The sequence below is a fragment of the Chenopodium quinoa genome, unplaced genomic scaffold (genome assembly GCF_001683475.1).
Source record: "Chenopodium quinoa cultivar QQ74 unplaced genomic scaffold, ASM168347v1, whole genome shotgun sequence".
Classification (NCBI taxonomy): domain Eukaryota; kingdom Viridiplantae; phylum Streptophyta; class Magnoliopsida; order Caryophyllales; family Amaranthaceae; genus Chenopodium; species Chenopodium quinoa.
Genome location: NW_018743574.1, coordinates 6,225,341 through 6,244,961, shown reverse-complemented (window position 1 = coordinate 6,244,961; position 19,621 = coordinate 6,225,341). Strand labels below are relative to the sequence as shown.

At 34.8% G+C, this 19,621-nt stretch overlaps 3 protein-coding genes and 1 pseudogene across 3 annotated transcripts; 1 reads left to right on the top strand and 3 right to left on the bottom strand.

Annotated features, from left to right (window-relative positions):
* The first annotated feature begins 2,211 nt into the window (after positions 1-2,211).
* LOC110682340 (tRNA-dihydrouridine(16/17) synthase [NAD(P)(+)]-like) lies at positions 2,212-8,851 on the top strand. The gene is made up of 4 exons (XM_021858671.1): positions 2,212-3,014; positions 4,211-4,317; positions 4,645-5,383; positions 8,383-8,851. The coding sequence occupies exons 1-3, from the start codon at positions 2,586-2,588 to the stop codon at positions 5,354-5,356; spliced, it is 1,248 nt and encodes a 415-aa protein (XP_021714363.1). The 5' UTR covers positions 2,212-2,585; the 3' UTR covers positions 5,357-5,383; positions 8,383-8,851.
* LOC110682341 lies at positions 5,454-8,368 on the bottom strand (annotated as a pseudogene).
* A 229-nt stretch (positions 8,852-9,080) lies between the features above and the next one.
* Positions 9,081-11,945, bottom strand: LOC110682587 (probable 2-oxoglutarate-dependent dioxygenase At3g50210; the record flags this gene model as incomplete). The annotated part of the gene is made up of 11 exons (XM_021858942.1): positions 9,081-9,678; positions 9,855-9,944; positions 10,041-10,121; positions 10,290-10,336; positions 10,430-10,449; positions 10,557-10,718; positions 10,816-10,872; positions 11,036-11,103; positions 11,264-11,327; positions 11,449-11,567; positions 11,739-11,945. Coding segments are annotated over 11 exons (1,107 nt in total), but the record flags the coding sequence as incomplete, so codon positions are not given.
* A 1,461-nt stretch (positions 11,946-13,406) lies between these two features.
* Positions 13,407-16,167, bottom strand: LOC110682586 (protein DETOXIFICATION 19-like). Its single transcript, XM_021858940.1, has 7 exons — positions 15,973-16,167; positions 15,046-15,593; positions 14,864-14,950; positions 14,624-14,680; positions 14,311-14,549; positions 14,106-14,224; positions 13,407-13,532 (listed from the first exon to the last, which is right to left on the bottom strand). The coding sequence occupies exons 1-7, from the start codon at positions 16,165-16,167 to the stop codon at positions 13,407-13,409; spliced, it is 1,371 nt and encodes a 456-aa protein (XP_021714632.1).
* Between the last annotated feature and the right edge of the window lie 3,454 nt (positions 16,168-19,621).

Here is a 19,621-nt window from a genome sequence, read left to right as displayed (position 1 = left end):
ATTTGTTTTAGGGGGTGTTATATACCGCCATTCAAAATGATCAAAACCGCCAGCATTTAGTGTGAATTGACTACCATACCCTTAGTACTTCACCACTATCTTCCCTCTTGCCAAACACCTTGACACCACCACCCCAATTGATGACTAACACCACCACCACACTGACCGGCGACGACGACCACCACCACAACCACCCTGACCGGCGACCTACCACATCCCCCTCAAAGATGACCCACCACCTTCCCTCTTTGGCGGAAAGGTGGTGGTTTTTTTTTTTTACAATCGTACCAACCGGAGCTCAAAATCGGTTACCGGGCACGATAACCGGTTTTGGGCTCCGGTTACCATGGAATCGGTTAAAGTGCACGGTAACCGGAGCCCAAAACCGGTATCCGTGCGCAGTAATCGAAGCCCAAAATCGGTTACCGTGCACGATAACCGGTTTTAGGCTCCGATTATCGTGCACGGTAACCGGTTTTGGGCTTCGGTTACCGCGGTTTCCTGAAATAAAAAAATATATATATTAAACCACCATCTTCCCGCCGGTGAGGGAAGGTGGTGGGTTGTCATAGAGGAGGGTATGGTGGGTTGTCATCGCCGATCAGAAGGAGTTGTGGGTCGCCGAGAGGATAAGGAGTGGTGAAGTAATAAGGGTACGATTGTCCATTCACACCGAATGCTGGCGGTGATGATCATTTTTGTAGGCGGTGTTAAGCAATTCACTTGTTTTAACCATGGTCATACCAATTGTATCAACGAAATCCCCAAAATTATAGAACCATAGTTTGATTTCACCACCAAAAAAAAAAAACCTAGTTTGAAAGAAATAATTTATTCAATTTAACTCTTTTTGCTTGTATGTTGAGTCACACTTTACTTTGATATCACTTAAAAATTGTCTTCTCCATCTATTATAATCTCTTAATAATTTTTTTTGAAGTTAAAATTAAAGTAAAATTTGAAAATTATACGATGTTTACAATCTAAATCAAAATTTAACAAATATGTAACATAGTTCATTCCATAGCACTTGTATTAGAGTTACTTTTTCATGTCCTCTTTTACAATGTTGTTTCATAAACATTTCACCCACAACTCTATCAAAATGTTCTGGTTTTCAAGTTTTTTTTTTATTCAAGTAATTATAAACATAAATTTGACATATTGTATATAGAATGTGAATACGCAGATGAATTTGTATATAATTTAATAGAAACAACAAGTCAAATTTGCACAACGAAGTATATATTAAGACGCGATTGAGATATTGTAGCCCTACGTTTAAAATGATGCTATTAGTACTCGTAATTACCTAGCTTATTGCTCGCCTATACAGCTACATTCCTACTCCAGCAGGAATCTTATTTAACGGTAAAACCATTATTATTTGGAGTATGAAGAAATGAAGTGCATCAAATTATGCGTAGGGCTTTAGATAATGTTGATTTAAGTCAAAAAGGGAGAGAGTTGATGCTTTCAAGGATGTGATTTATGTCTTTTGCTTTGGCTTTAGATAATGTACATTTTGCTCTCAAATGATTATCTATAAAGTTCCATTACCTTCATTCATACTACTTTTTTTAAAATATGATTTCCTCTAATAATTTGAGGGGTTTTAAAGATTCTTCATGGACTCTGGAATTGACTCAGGGTGTTGATCTTCTTTCTATGCTTTGCATTTGCTATACGTACAACTAACAAAAAGAAAGTTCCAAGTGTATATAACACATCAACTAGTAGGGAAAAGTATGACTACTTGAATTATATTATTGATTTAAAATAATTATTACGGTCTAATTAGATTGGTTGTTCTTCCTCCAATTCTTTATAGTTGTAACACATATTTTATCAAGTTATTTTAAAAAAGTAAACATCACATGATCTAATACACTTAAAATGAGGTTAAGAGATTGCTACTTGCTAGGAGGATAATCAGGTGGGCCATGAGTTTTAAATAAAGGTAATAATACTATTTTCACCATAAAACCTTTCTTTTATGGTGTGTTGCAACTATTGTGACATTTTCATATTACGGAAGTATTGCAACTATAAAGAACCGGAGGAAGTATACTCTATCACGTCCCCTTACATGAGCTTGAAATATGGATAAAGCTTGGGCTCCCTACACGGCGCAAAATAAATCCATTTAAAAAGAAGAGCGAATGAGATTTGAACCCTTGGTCTCAGGTGGATGAGATTTGAACCCTTGATCTCATTATTATGCTGACACTTAATATCGTGTTAAAATTTTTATCTCAATCATGAATATCTTGGGGTCAAAATATTACGGCTAAAAGAAAACAAATACTCACTGCACTTGTAAGTTGTAAGACTTGTACTTCTCAAAAAAAAAAAAAAAAAAAAAAAGTTGTAAGACTTGTAAGTGGACCTTAATATTGGGCTTAGAGGTGAGTAATGAATGTTGGGCTTTCTTTAATGGCTTGTACACATGATTGGGCTCAAAACAACCTATTGGAAGTTGAAAAATCATCAAAGAAAATCCCTCAAAAAAAAAAAAAACAAAAAAATCCTGAATAAACCGCTGCTTTCCCCCGCAACCAGAAACTGCCGGCAATGATCTGGTAATGAGATTCTCTCTCCTCCGCCATTACCATCACCTTGTTCAACTTCCAAAGCTCTCATTCATGGCTTCTCTAACCACTCAACCACCACCGCCGTCAACGTCCCAAGAAGAGAACCACGATGAGCTCCTCTGCTCTTCCGGCCCAACACTGTCGGAGGTGAGAGAAGATAAGGTAGAGGAGAAGGGATTCTCTTTGGGCCAGCCCAATGGGTACTTAACCGGAGAAGCTCGGATAGAGCGGGCTTGGGCCCATTGGAAGAAGTTGGGCCGGCCTAAATTGATAGTTGCTCCCATGGTTGATTGCTCTGAGCTTCCGTTTAGGATGCTTTGCCGGAAGTATGGAGCTCAGGCTGCTTATACTCCAATGTTGCATTCTAGAATCTTCTCTGAGACTGAGAAGTATCGCGCTTCGGAGTTCACTACTTGCCAGGTTGGGGTTTTTCTGTCTCTCTATAAAATTAGGGTTTTAGTGAATTGTTGAAATTGATAGTTGGTTATGATTTAAAGTTTGTGCAATTTATCACGCGATTTGCAGAAAAAAACTAGTTCAATTTGATGCAATGAGTACTTGGTGAAATTTAGGAATTTGATTGATTTGTATCATTGGTGCTTTACTGCTTTGTTAGAATTGGCATTTGCTAAATGGTTGATTATTGTAGGATAATATGTAGAACTTTTTGTTGCAGTGTTAAGCAAGAAATTCTTGTGAATAAATTATGCAGAACATTGTTTCGAAAGAAAATTATGCAGGTTTCTTAATTAGAGTAACTTGCCAATTTATGAAGTATAAAGGATTTTGAGAACTTAGTTGTCTCAATTTCTGTAAAGGAAAGGTCTTCAGTACTTGGTTGATCCGCATTGTTTCTTTCGGATTAGTTGCCGGACTTTGGTTTATATGTTGCTTATCTAGGAAGATCAACATGTTTTGGGTTCTATCAACTACACTGTTATGTAGAGGAACTTATTCGTCAGCCTTGTGATTCGCATTTGGCAGTTGGAACTTGTTTCACCGAGTTTATTGCTGTATTAGCGTAATATGCATGAACTTTGCACGCGTTGGTCTGTTCCTCTTCTATTTGTTGTCAGATTGGTATGATTGTCTCATTTTCTCAATGGTGCATCAGTGCTTGTCAAATTTTTTAAGTTGTTGACAACTTTCTATACTTCTATTTGCTGTTCTTGTCATTGGTAAAAGCATCAAAACTATTGTGATCATCTTTGAAATTTTAGAAGCATATAAATTCTGACAAGTACTACGTATTACTTCATCATTAATACCTTCTAAAAAGACCGCCTATCATTCTAGTCAGTGAACTAGTGAAGTTACCCTTCATGAAATTTTAGAAGCATATAAATTCTAACAAGTACTACGAATTACTTCATCATTAATACCTTCTAAAAAGACTGCCTATCATTCTAGTCAGTGAACTAGTGAAGTTACCCTTCATGAAATTGACTACCAAATCCATATACTTGCAGCCATTCACAATCATAGACTTGTAGTTCTTAGTCTTCTTACAAAGTTTATTTGTTGAAATATCAGAGGGATTACATTAGTCACTGACCTCACAGTTTTCAAATTTTACTTAAATTCATTCACTAATTTGCGTTTGGGTATACATGTAGGAGGACCGCCCATTGTTTGTCCAGTTCTGTGCAAATGATCCAGATGTTTTGCTTGAAGCTGCCCGAATGGTGGAACCTTTTTGTGACTATGTTGATATCAATTTGGGGTAAGAATTGTTGATTGACCACTGCTGGGTTTATACTGCTGCAGGAATGATTATTTTGTGTTCTGTACGCTTATATGTAACCATATTTCAATGAAAGGGATTATCTCACTCCTTTTTAAGTATACTTGTAGCTTTTTTTGGTTTTCATTTTTTGAGGTATAGTTGTAGTTTTTTCTTTTTACTTCAATATTTCATTTTATGGGCAATAAATGCCTCCACAATTTGGAAAAATTGAGATTTTGCTGCTCTAAAAGAGTTTAGTTATTGGACTTAACATGTATTAGCGTAATTTTCTCAGTGAAACCTCAATGTGTGCTTTGTATGCAGCTGTCCTCAGCGTATTGCTCGAAGAGGTAATTATGGAGCATTTTTGATGGAGAAGCTACCTCTTGTAAAATCTTTAGTGGAAAAACTGGCTCAAAACCTTGAAGTTCCTGTTTCTTGCAAAATCAGAATCTTCCCAGATTTGCAGGATACAATCAACTATGCAAAGATGTTGGAGGAAGCTGGCTGCTCTCTTCTAGCTGTTCATGGTCGAACTAGAGATCAGAAGGACCAAAAGAAAATCCGGGCTGACTGGAGCGCAATTAGAGAAGTCAGAAATGCAATCAGAATCCCAGTTATTGCCAATGGGAACATTAGACACATGGATGATGTCCACAGCTGTTTGGAGGCAACAGGTGCAGAAGGGATACTCTCAGCTGATGCTCTCCTTGAAAATCCAGCCCTCTTTGCTGGCTTTCGAACCCCTGAATGGGTAGATGAAGGTGAAGAAAGCTGTAAAGATGGAAGGATAGACCAGGCAGAACTGCTAGTTGAGTATCTGAAACTTTGCGAAAAGTATCCTGTGCCTTGGAGAATTGTCCGAGCACACGTGCACAAGATGCTGGGGGAGTGGTTTCGGATGCAGCCGCAGGTTAGAGAAGATCTTAATGCACAATCTAGGCTTACATTTGAGTTCCTATATGGCTTGGTGGATCGGCTTCGGGAGCTAGATGTTAAGATTCCACTGTATTTGAAGGACAGTACTAATACATGATCCAAATCCATTGCAAAAGTTCAAGGTGCGTATTTATTTTTGTAAGAATCCAATTCATCTCTATTATACAATGTGGCCTAGGAAGAAAATGGAGGCTCAAATGTTTTTTGTGTAACATTAGCTTACAATAGTTCACTATGGGGAATAATGTCATTAGATTTTCTCACATTGCTTGATGTATCTAATCAAAACATTGATTCCAACAATCCTATTTACAAATGTTTGATTATGTAAGATATTGTGTTTTTTTTTTCTTCCCCGTGATTCTAGTCATAGAAACATATTCATATACTTGTATTACCATCGTCTCTCTTCTCTTTATTAATTTTGTGCAATGAGCTGGGCCATAGTTTTATTAGGTTGGCACTTGGCCTGAAGTGGTTTGGCTTTGGGCATACTAAGCCCATTCTTGACATTCATGTCAACCAATTCAGGACTTGGTCTTTCCCACTCAAAACACTGCAGTAGCAATCCCAATGTAAGCCCAACCATTCGCATGGCCATGCCCTCTCCCGGGCAAGCTCTCCTTCCTAACCCAAAAGGCATAAATTTATACTTCATTTTTTCTTCATCCTTTTCCACCCCTTCAAACCTCTCGGGCCTGAACTCCTCAGGCTGAGACCAGTACTTTGGATTGTTATGTATGGCCCAAATGTTTAACAATAGCATAGTGCCATGTGGAATAGTATATCCCCCAACAACGCACTTCTCTGATGACTCGTGAGGGACCAGAAGTGGAGCTGCAGGGTATAGCCTTAGAGTCTCATATAATGCAACGTAGATAGGGAAGATGACTCAAGTCCGATTCTTCAATAAGTTGATCATATCCTATTTGTGTAGCAATCTCATGTTGTGCTTTCTTGAGAACCGGCGGATTGTTGAGCATTAATGATAATGCCCACTCAATAGTCCCTGCTGAAGTGTCTGTGCCCGCCAATAATAATACCTAACTCACCATGAAAAATGTTGACAATTAGTCTTTTATATTGTTGGAAAGTGGTATTAGTACCATATAAAGAGTGCAAGAAAATGGATTGGATATGCCAAATGGACATATATACTTGAAAAAAGTTTGTAGTGAGAGATTGCTATATTGCTAGTATTTCATCAGCAATTTCAGCTATTATCCAATGAATTTATCTATACTTAGTAGGGTATAGTTTACGTGTTGCCTTATTCTATATTCTCTTTGTTTCATAGATTTAAGTAATATATACTAAGGCATATGGTCAAGGAAACGGAGTTGGAGCAGTGTTCCACTCCGTTAGCTACCAGATGGGGTACCATGGTTGATCTTCACGGGGCCCACCTGGGAGAGAAGGGGGGGGGGGGGTGGAATTGCTTATTCATGCCTTTAAATTAATTTTTAAGTGTTAAATATAGTATTTGGACCTGGTTCATTATGCATCAGCTGGAAGTATAGGTGATGTTTATTGAAAAAGAAAGGATTGAATGCAATCTAACATGATTTAGTAAAGAAGGATTGCTGTGCAATTTCCAATGTTTTTTGTGCATGCCATTGTGTTATTTCCGTTAATTTAAGTTTTATATTGGACAGTATAGTAGTCCTGTTATCTTATTTACTGTATCTTATTTTAAAATCTGCTCGTCATGAGAAAATAAATAGTACGGGAAGGGAACTCACTTGAAACAGGCCTTTGATCATTTCATCTGTGTAAAACTCAGGCTCTGTTTTCTGTAACAATAGCAGAACTTGAATTAGTGTCTTCTTCATTCTGTTGGGCGAAAAACCTAAACCTGCAGAACTTGAACTGAGAACAGATTGTTTGTTTTTCTTCATCAAATCATTCAAAAACTTTTCTTTCGCTTCAGCCAAACCCCTGAATTTCTCCTGATATCTCCTCTTCATCCCAAAAAGCTTCAAAAATGGAAACATGTCAACGACGGTAAGACTTCCTTCAATCCTCATTATCTCCTCCACTACCTCCCTAAACCTTTTCCCTTCACCTCTATACCCTTCCTTTGCTAAAATTCTCATCATCATTTTCTGGGTCATCTCAAACAGAGCCTCCCCAATATCCACCACTTGATTATCTCTCTCAGATTCTGTACTGATCCGACGCATAAGGGACTTCACCTCCTCAGAACGTATTCCTGAGGAGAGCTGCATTGATTGGAGAGAGAAAATCTGGACAGAGGAAATTCGCCGGAGATTCCGCCACAAATTTCCGTAAGGTGCCCATATCAAAGTTTTGCAATTGTAGCCGAATATATCACCAGTCAGAAGACGGGGGCGATTGGCAAATATAACATCATTTTGACGGAGACATTCCTCTGCCCCTGATGGTGAACTGACAAGGAGGACTCTCCGTTGTCCGAAGTGGAGGAGAGTGATTGGCCCCACCTTATGGGAGATTTTGGACAAGGTTAGATGAAGTGGGTCTTTGAGGTGGTGAAGGTGGCCGAGAATGGGGAAAGAAAATGGGCTGGGAGGGAGGTTTCGGAATTTGCTGACCATGCATCCGACAAATAGCCAAGAGGCTAGTAAAATGGTAACAGATGAGATTACAAAAAAAATACTCATGGTGTTGTGACTTGTGAGGGATTGTGGAAGGAACTGGAGATAAGTGGTGGTGTTTTAGAATATACAAGTTAAGTGGAGGATGATGTATGTACAAAGTCTTCACTCTTAAATGGCCGTGGGTGTAAGTCAGCAATTAGGAGAGTTTTTAATCTTGTTTAATCGATAATTTACAGATTACAAAGTAATTCCTAGATTTGATTGATTTTTTGTGAATAAATTATTATGTGTGGAAGTTTGAATTAATGGGAGTTGGTTTCAGTGTATATACGACTATTACAGTGAGTTGAACTGGTAATTGCTTGAATTAAGAATGACTGTTTCTTTTCTTCTTCTTCTTCTTCTTCTGCTTTTGGCAACTTTTCAGCCTCCTAACGGACTTTATCTTTTTTCCTTTTAGGAATCCTTCGTATCCAAGACATTTTTGTCCACAACGTCAAAATTTCTGATTTTGACGTGTTTGTTTACTTGACTGTTTTCACAGATTTTTTTTTGAAGAGGGAGTTGGTGGCTCACACAAGACAATGTCAATATTATGTCATCCTTTGGCTAGATCTCGACTGCATCCTTGCGCTGGTATGTACGACTGCTCGCTCATCTACTTGAAAGTTGATCCATGGCTTATCTCCTTGGTTTGTGGTAATGGATGCTGAAACTCACTTGATAAATCCTATAACTGAACAATTGCGGACCTTGAAGAATTTTGTGAAGGAAATAGGGGCCAAATTTATGTAGGATACAGACCTCTTTGAGAGTGGGGATCTTTATTTACCCTTCCCTCTCACTTTCAAAGGTTTTGACTCGTAAGACCGCAAATACTAGATCAAGAAAAACTGTGAGAGTTAGCAGTAAGGTCTGATTTTAATTCTTTTTCTTGGCCTGATTTTAATTCTTTTTCTTTCCTTAAAAATTAAAATAATAAATATATACAAAGTGTGCACCTATCTTTTTCATATCCTCTTCTCTCACTTGACAAACCTTGACATGCATCTATCATTTCCCCTTTTTTTTTTTCTTGACTCGCTTCCCCTTCCCTTGACGCCCTATATTCGCATGTCTTTGATATTAATTCAGATAGAAAACGTATCAATTCGCCACTCTTGATTATTTTATCAGGTTTTTGACGCCCGTTACTCCTAATCTAAGTAATTAAGCAATAACCCTTGTTCACTCATGGCACTAAAGTTTTGAATGCGACTCCTAACGCACAAAATAATTCCGAAGTATATTTTTATGTATCAACTTTCTAACCCCAAAACTATCCCAACTTATAACACTATGTAAAACCCACAACCTGGAGGATATTGGTATTACCATGGGCTTATTTTATTACTCCGTAAGACTGTAACTAATAAAACAATTAAGCGTACGATAAAAAGCAAGAATGTACGCGTGGCTAATTGGCTATTCAACTAGCAAAGTAGTACAACATAAAATCCTTGTTTTTCCACAAATAAATAAATAAAAAAAAAAAAAACAAAAAAGCAAAAAAACTCGTCTTGATATACTCCGTATGTTGAGAGTGAGGGATAGCTCAAATGGTTAAAGCTCCCCTCCCGATTTCAATAGATCTTGGGACCGATTTTCATCACCCGCTCTTGTGGCTCTCTAAACAACAAAAATAAAAATAAAAAATATTGTACTTCATTTGTTGAAATGGATAGGCTTTTTTCAATTTAGCAACAAGATAGTCTCCATAAATAGCAGTGCCAAGTTTCTTTTTTCCACCACTTTTTTGCACGCAAATGTCCAAGGCCTCAATAGGTTCTTCATAATTAGTCTGCCCATTCAACACAAAATTCTTCATTAGTGTAATTGTATGAAGACTATGAATACAATAATTAGTCTCCACAAAATTCCTCATTAGTCTGCTCATTAGTGAAAGTCTATGAAAACAATAGTTTTTATGCATTAACATTGTGTAAAGAATCTAAAGATGATTAAATAGAGGCTAACCTCATAGAAGTAAACTGCACTAACACGATATTTTGGGGACGCGTTGATTATCCGATGAAAAGCAGGATTGTACAAACCATTCGACAAAATCTGCAATTGACAATATTGATAGAAGTAGTTTTTTTTTTATAAGTGAGTTATATTTCAATTTCAGGCTTATATATTAATTAAAAGATGATTAAGGACCTTTAGCATATCACCAATAATGCAGATAGTTGCTCCTGGAATTGGAGGGGCAGAGATCCACTCTCCAGAATTGTTCATAACCTTCAATAACATTTGATGTTATTTTTATTTTTTTTTGTAAAAAAAAAATAATTTTAAATAACAACTACTCCGTAATAATAATAAAAAAAATACCGAGTTATATTAAGCAACGATTTTACTAGTTTGATCTCTTATACGATAATTTTTCACGGATTATAATTAAAATACCTCTATAGCTGATATACTTTCATCTTGATTGACCAATCCTAAAAGACCTGTCCATCAAGAGCATTATGAAATATGAATCAATGGTTTGATTGCTGTCACATATAAGCCAATAATTTACATATTCTCAAACAAAGACGTACCATAATCTGTGTGAGCTCCACTAAGGTCATGTACAGGATCATTATAGTAGAAGGTAAATGTTAGTTAATTTAACAAAATTAAAATGAAATTCAAAACCCAACAAGAAGCTAAGATCAAGTTATGTACCATCCCATGCATTGTACTTCTCCACCTGACCCCTTAGAGATCGAAGGATAACCTATCAACCGTACAATCCAAAATGGATCACCAGCAATCTTACCTTCAAACTCGTTGCCTAATCCACCCAAAGCCAATGCAATACCTCTCATAATCTTTCTACAAAGTTCTGTTGTTATATATACAAAGCAAATGAGTTTAAAACTTTAAGTCAAAGTCAAGCAAATATACACAAATTTTTATCCTATATAGGGGTAGAAACATGCATGTGGAAACATCAATATACTGCTTCAACACCTTTTTAAAGTCAGGAGGATTAGATGGCCTGCATTAAAAGGAGATGTTATATTAGATGATTATATAGAGTGATGTAAATTAAGTACATATCTAATTCAGTTTTAAATTATCATTAGTCATGATGAAGTTGTTTAAGCAACTATATGTAACAAAAACAAATCCAAGGTATATGTATATATTTTGCCACATACCATAAGTTAGGTCCTTCCATTGGTTTCCCCATATCTCCATACGTTCCATCTGCAAATTCTTTGTAATACTGTAATAACAATTAAGAACTTAAGATAATTATTCTACATATAAAGTAGCTATTAGTAAATAAAACACAAAGCTAACTCCTATCCATAAGTTTGATAATCTTTGGTTAAGCACATTGCTCTTGACCAAACAACATAACTCGACGATCAAAAGTTACTTACATCAATAGCTTCTTGTACATCAGGAAGACCATTGGTATAAATTTTATCAAGCTCTTCATATCCTCTGCATTCAAATACCCGAGTCACGATTAATAGCTAAGTGGGTATATGCCTTTGATATGATGAAACTAGCAAGTAAAGACCATAAGTGAATGAAAAAAGCTTAAGTATGTATGTCACTAAACCTGTATCCAGTAGCTGCACTCATCTTGATTTTGTTTTTTTCTTCAAGAGGCATTTCAAAGAATTGGCGTGTGACATCTCTTACTTCCTTTAAATGAGAGTCCGGGATGCCATGACCTCTCTATTCACCAAATATAGAACCATTCAATACTTCATATAAAATAATTTAAGTTCAACAAAAAAAAAAAAATTAGGTGAAGAGTTAAGGGCCTAATTAGATAAGACCGATGGTTTAATAAGCCAGCAACAAAATAAAATGACGCTATTAAAAGACTACTAATGGAGTACCAACCAAGTAGAAAAGGCCATGTTCTCTACAAGCTTTGTCCAACTGTCTAACAGCTTCGCGTACACCAGCATCTTGAGCCATATTTGCATCATCAGCCTTTGCAACCAAAGAACTAATATCTGCATTATACGGAGTATAATTATCAGCCAATATAATAAGCAAATTTAAACTAAAACTTCCACTTTGAATTAAGAGAATACAAACACATCTTATAAATTATACTACCATTTTAACTAGGAATTCAAATAACACAGATCACATTGCAGCTATTGGTGAACCCGATCTAAATATATATGGTAGTAACGTATTTTTATGGAGTACAATTTTAGCAATATCATACGTATTACGGAGTATAATTTAAGGTTATAAACGTCGAGGTTTTTAATATAAAAAAATGCAACTTTTAGTAACAGTGAGAATCCATATATATTCCTTTTTTGACAAAATTAACTTTTATTAATAAGCTATCGATTGATATTTTCCTTTTTCCTTGGAAATTACGAAGTATTCAATAAAACCTTTTATGAAAAGTCATTGCGGTAACGGTAATTTTTTAATCGTTGTTAAGGTGACTTTACTCTCTCAAGTAATAGGAGTAAACACTTAAAACCTTTTATGATACAACAACATTAAAAATTTGGGTTAGTCTCAAAATAATTTGGAATTGGCTATACTATTATTTCTTATGATTATAAATATTAAAAAAGTTATTAGAATTGCTATTTTCTTGAAAACTATTAGAATTGCTATTAATCTTAAAAATCCCTCTCAATAAATTACAAAAACAATTAATTGACCATCAAAATATCAATGACGGATTAAAAGAAAAAAGGTTTGTACTTAAAATAAAGCAATGAATATAATACTCCGTATTATCTATAATAGGGAATAGATTAAGCTGGAAGTTCATGATTGACTTTAAATGCAAAATTTTCCAATCAAAGTGTGAGACCTTGAGAGTGAGAGATCGCACGACTCTTTTTATCGTACACGAACAATACAACTCTAAGTTGTTTATAGTCTCAGCATCATAAGCCTTATCCACAACACACTCGTGGAAAACATGTGCTTTTATTATGGGGAGAGCTAGAAAAATCGACATTATAAGGAAATTAAAGCCAACCACTTAATTTTAAATACAATTAAATACATAATAAATGAATTGTCGTCAAATGCACAAAGTTTGGCATGTGTTACTACATAAAACAATACTATACAAAGACGCAAAGTATGGTGTACCATCATCTATGCAAAATATAAAGGTACCTATTATGTACCATAATAAATTTAATCCACGTTCCGTTGGACCTCTATGAGGACATAATCGTATAGTTGGAGTGGCTTTGTCATGTTCAGTTGTTCTTGTTTGTTTGTAAGGGGTTTCCCCACTTTTGTACCACCACCAAAAAAAAAAAAAATCCCATTCCAAGAGTGGTAAATTTTTTTTTTTTTTTTTTGACGGGAAGAGTGGTAAAATTTTACTAACATAACTGTGTTCATACAAAAAGATTGGTAACGGTGATTCCTTAATTTGGTGCATGTCATTAATTCATTTCAGCAAATACACGGAGTTTAGACCTATATTTTTGATGAGGACAATTCATAATTGTAGTTTACATTAAGTTCATGCTATAATCATACCAAGTACATAATTGCGTATTCCACAGGCATTTATGGAACTGAATTCTCATTGCCGCTAGTTGAGAGCTCAAATGGTGTCCATTTCCGGAGTCGGGTAACCAGGAAAAGCGAACTAGATTGCAAGACGAGGCCGCATATTAAACCAATCCAAAGGCCCTAAACCACAGATTTGTGACAAAGAAGATATGGGGGTGAATCATTAATCTTCGCTCTACCTTCGTATTTTTAATTGAAATGTTTTGACTCCTTAAATCCAACTTGACTAATGTTTGTGATTTAACATACAATAATTTAGTATTTTGTAGGTATTTGTTGAAATCGTCTTAATGAATAGTTCATTAATATTCAATTATAATAAATTTAACTTTTTGATAATTAAAATTAGGGTAATGCTAGATGTAGCCTAAGAGCTATATATAAGCATTAAATATACTCTTGAATTATATAAAATTAGGAATTCATGATAAACACGCGTAAATCAGTGTAATTAGTGTTTATATTTTGATGATTTCTTAACTTTTTACGATTTTCAAGTGTAAATTTAATGCTTATATAGTTATATGTAGCCCTAAGGACAATATATAGCATTTTCCTTAAAATAATTATTGTCAAAGTTTTGTATTGACATGGGTGTAAAAGAGAATCGTTTCATTAAAGAAAAATAAAATGGAGTGAATTAATAAACAAAAGCAGTTGCAAAGGAAAATTGTAAAAATAAATGGTAATTACCTTGACATAGATCTGAAACTTGAAGGCAACTAAGTATGCAACGGGCATACCAATGAGGTAGAATGTCCCCAAGTTTATGTACATGACTAAATGCTGCCAACCACATCCCCTGCATACCCCTGTTTGTGCACAAAAAACAGCATAAAATATGGATGAAATAAATGAAGGATGAGGAAGAAAATGTGTAATGAATCTAAAGATCGACCTGATAGTATGCCTTGAATCGAGTCCAAAAAAATCGAAATACAAAGCAGAGGAGTCAAGGAGGCAAATGCTTTGATTATACTGGCATCGCCACTAAAGAAGCCTGCCCAAATATCATGTCCCAAGCCTAGAACAAGAACCACAAAAGCGGCTAGGAGAATCGACAACTTCAGTGTCACACCCATTGCATGTTTCGCTTGATTTGCTTTCCCGCCTCCAAGCTCGTTAGAAACTCTCGTACTATCATGGTAATTGTTAAGAATTGTAACTTTAAAAAAAAAATTGAGAAAAATTTATATTTTTTGCATTTATACCTTGCTGCAGCACTCAGCCCGTAAGTAACCATGTAAGCTATTGTTTCCGTATTCACACTGTTTAGATGAGATGAGCACAACTATCATACTATAATGATTCATTCATACTCCCTCTGCCCCTTATTTTTTGCCCCATTTGACTTATCACAGTCTCCAAAAAAACGTCTTTAACAGAGGGAGTATATAGCAATGACTCTTATATTAGAAAGAAAAGACAGAGAGAATAGAATCAATTTGTACCAGATTGCGACGAGTGATGTGGTTGTTTCAGAATTTGGCATGAGGCCAGCCAACAACACCAAGATTTCAAATGCCCAATACTCCAAACTGAGGATTAAAATTGGTGTCCAAAATAAAAACATCTATAAATCTAATTGTACGTAAGTTGCAACACAGGATTATTAGAGCAATAATGTACTCACCAAACCATAGCAGCCGAAGGTAATGCCAATTTCAAGTAGACGAAGACATGGTGAAACGATTCCTTGGACAACCCTCTCCAAGTATGCTCGAATTTTTTAGCAAAGCTCACGTATATGACCAAAGTTATAAGCGATAACCAAAACGTCAAGAAGGTTGCCAATGCTGCTCCCGTATATCCAAGGGTTGTGAAATGAACCAAAATATAGTTAAGGACACAATGTAACAGTAACGGAACGAGTGAGAATGAAACCAAGGGCAAAACCACAGATTGTGCTTGGAGGAACCTTAAGATGTTTTGTAAAAAACCAAATGCGAATATTCCTGGTATTAGAAATCTCATGTAATGTGCTGCTTCTTTAGAAATGTTAGGATTTTGATGGAGTAGTACATTCAATATAGGCTCAGTGAACCACCATATTGTAGATATGATTATGGAGAAAATGAACGAGATCATACATGATGCTTGAAGATAAATCCCTAGCATTTTGTACAAGTTTGCACCAAACCCTTGCCCACATAATGTCTCTAGTGCACCACTTAAGCCAATCTACAATATAATGGCAAAGCTAACATTTTTAAATGTGGTTCAAATCAATTAAAATTAACTTTTAACCAAATAAACAAATCTATTATACTAAATCATTAAAAAAAAACATATATATACGATCACGAAAGGTTTGAGTAAGGGAAGATTACAATTAGTCTTCCATAGGACCTCTCACCATGAGACCGGAAGATTAATGATAAATTATTGCTGAAAAGGCCTTAAGATTATACCACAAATGTCATAAAAGCTTCTACTTTCGTTTCAAAATAATTGGAACACTTTGACTTAAGTATATATATTTTACTATAGTTTCTAACAATGTCAAAAAAAAAACGTTAATTAATATTCCAAGAATCAAAAGAGAGAAGGGAAATCTAACCATGAAAGAAAATCCGGTGACAGTAGCCCAAGAATTGGCAAGAGTAGAGCTAGCCAGTTGTAGTTGACCGAGATGACCAACAAACATAACCGAAACAATTGGAACCAGATTGTAAAACACATTTGTGAGAATCATTGGCAGTGCAAATGATATTTGTTCCTTGGCTTCCTTCACATCCACCACTTTCTTCAACATTTTTCTTACATTTTCTCTCATCTTTCACCCTTTAGTTTCGGCACTACGTACTACTCGTACCGGATCGGAGTTTATTGCCTCAATTATAGTTTAATACAGAGTAGATCATAGTCGATTCATGTTAATGTTAAAAGAAAAATAAAACAAAACTTGAGATTTGATTTGAATACATACGTAAAAAGAAAAAAGTTGTCTAATTACTACTACAAATCAAGTCACTAACATGGAACTTCTTGGAACTATTTTATGGGTGATTGGGTCAGGTTTGGTGAGATCAAGTCGGGTATATTCTAAATTAGAGTCATGCATGATAAATTACTGTGTGCATACAAGAGTTGAAATTTTAACTTTTTTTTTGGTAAGCTTAGAGTGGGTCAATATTGTAGAGCTAAGTAATCCACTTCAAGCACTACATACTCTTCGGGCATGTTTACATTACTGAATTGAGCTGAGTTGAACTAAACTAAATTGATTGGAGCTGAACTGAACTGAAATTAAGCTGAAGTGAATAGACCCTTAATATTGAATCTCACATTATTAATAATAAGAGTTCACATGATTATTTTATATATATATATATATAGATATATATATATATAACGATCAAAGATAAGCATATAAATATATAGCCGTACAACATAATATATTAATATGGGTTAAGTATTAACACAAATATGCTATTTATATGGCAAATAATAGCATGAAAAAAGACAAAAGAGTGATGAAAAATGTTTTTCTAGTGGTATAAATAAGTATATAAATTGTCATTAAATATTAGTATACCACTATTACATATAATGACTATAAATAGTAGTACTACAACAATCTACTCCGTAATACTCTAGTAGTATAAAATACTTATCTAATATTTCGTAGTACATTATAAATACTATTACAATGATAAAAAAATTACTATAAATTATATAAATTATCAGTTAATCCTCCTATATGCATCCCAAATAAATACTATAGCAGTTATGCGCCTACTCGTCTAGTGGCACTCCGTAATATGTAAGGCAATTTGTCTGTCCAAATAGTCAATAATCTAATTGAATCAAATACGAGTATATATACAACGACAATTGTTTTGTCAATATCTAGAGAGACAATTTAATACGTACAATCTAATATATATATATAAAGGGGAGTTTTTTTCCCGAGTTTTTAGAGAGCCACGTAGGATTTAATTTTCTCAGCGCGCCATGTAGGATTATAAATCTTAGTAGTAGCCAATTAAATAAGAGATTATTAATTTATTTTAGAATTAAATAATTTAAATGTCATGTAAGCAAAATTGGCGAATGAGATTTTTAAGTTTAAATTAATTAAATATTATATATTATCTTTTAATATTAGGAATTTTATCTAAATATATAACAAATTTTAGGCTCATAAATACACAAAAAAAAATTATTTAAAAAAATCAAACAAATTGTGCATCGCACGGGCTTCATCTAGTATAAATATTACATAATACTCGTATAATGTGCAAAAACAAAATGCATGTTATAGAAAAAGACAAAAAGTAAATAAATTTTCATTATTTAACAGTCACCACAATATTGTACGGCAATCTGACAATGAGGTTTAGTAAAATAATTAAATAAATAAAATTAAAATCTGGCAATAAAAAGTGGATCACCAATTAAAATACAATAGGAATGAAAAGTAAAATAACGTCCAGTGTATTTATCAAGTAACGGTGGTATATTAACGTGACTTTACAAACATGCCCAATATAAAATGAGGTTATATAAACGGAGGGTTGAGAGAGATTTAGAAGTGTCTCGCAGGGGTAGGTTGGTCATTTCATGCGGGATTTAAATTTTGTCATTTTAGATTCAGTGGTACAAAATACACTCTCAGTGGTACAAAATATAATTTTAGTGGTATTTAAAAAAAGGTTCAAATGTCTAATTAGGTTGTCAAATAATACCATTACATCTCAGTGGTACAAAATACACTCCCAATGGTACTCAATGCGGTTTTAGTGGTACTTATAAAAATTCTTAGTGGTACAAATATACTCTAAGTAGATGTGGTGCCAATTTTTTTTTTGTCGTTTTTGCACGTGAAATCATTTCTGACTCCAAAAGTGGGTCCTACCTCACCTTTTTTTCACTCTCTCTATCTCTCTCTTCCTTTCTCCCTCTTGCTAGTACATTTGCTATATTATTTTATGTTGTGAGATATTTTGTTTTGTCTCACAACCCTTGAAATATACTCCCTCGTATAAAATATATGGAGTACCTTATTTCACTTTTACTTTCTTTAACTACTCTCTAACTTGTTACTTCACCACCCTCCAAACAACCACCACGTCATTTTTTGTTAAAAAAAATTGCTTTACTCTTCACTAATTAGTACAAGCTAAGCGGTGAATGGACGAGTTTTAAGAAAGCAACAACGACACTGGAGAGGTCGTAAGAGCATACAGAGTCGATGAATGCTCTAAATTTTTATCTTTTTTTTTATAAGAAAAAAATATCGTAATTATAGAAGGAACGCCTGAAATTTTAGAATCACTCTTGGAACATTTTAAAATTTTTGGTGTTCAGGGGGCGAAACACCTAGATTTTAGAATGTTTTGGGGAAAAACGTCTGAAATTTTAGAATGTTTCGGAGGAGGTTCTAAAATTTCAGGTGTTCCTTCCATGGAACATTTTGAAATTTCATATGTTTGTCTTGAACAACTGGAAAAAAGGGTAAAACAAGTACCTAATCGGTAGTCGCAACACCCTTACCTTTCCGATTTTCCGACATCGCCCCTTATAGTCGGTTGCAGCCGCTAGGGATAAGGAATTGTGGTGGCTTTGCTTAGTGGTGACAAAATTGTGGTGGTTTGCTTGGTGGTGGTGGTTTGATTGGTAGTGGTTATAGATTAAATTCTTAAGGTGAAGAGAGAGAAAAGTAAAAGTGAAAATAATAGAGAGAAAGATTGAAGAGTTATTTAAGAAATGGTTACTAAAGGAAGTTTATATAGAAGTAACGTAAAGGTGTTATTCGGTAAAAACTGGACGGATTTAGTTTTTTTTTTTTTTTTTTTTTTTGAGGAAAAGTAAAACACTTATTTATACGAAGAGGTCGAGAGGGTATGTATTAAAAATAGATCATACATATTCAGATCAAACAATTTCATAATTTGACAAAATTACATATGATAGTGTTTATACGATCAGAAGAATCTGCCAAAATCAAATATGATAGTGTTTATTCCTTTTATATTACGAGTAGTATATATTTTATGCAAATATATAATATATTACAAGGGTTATTTTGCTCTTTACAAGCGGTCACATGGTATGGTCAATCGCACATAAGACTCGTTGCCTTATGAAAGATTTTGGACAAGGCTAGATGAAGCGGGTCTCTGTGATGGTGAAGGTGGCCGAGGATGGGGAATGAGGAAAATGGGCTGTGTGGGAGGTTTTAGAGTTTGTCCACCATGCATCCG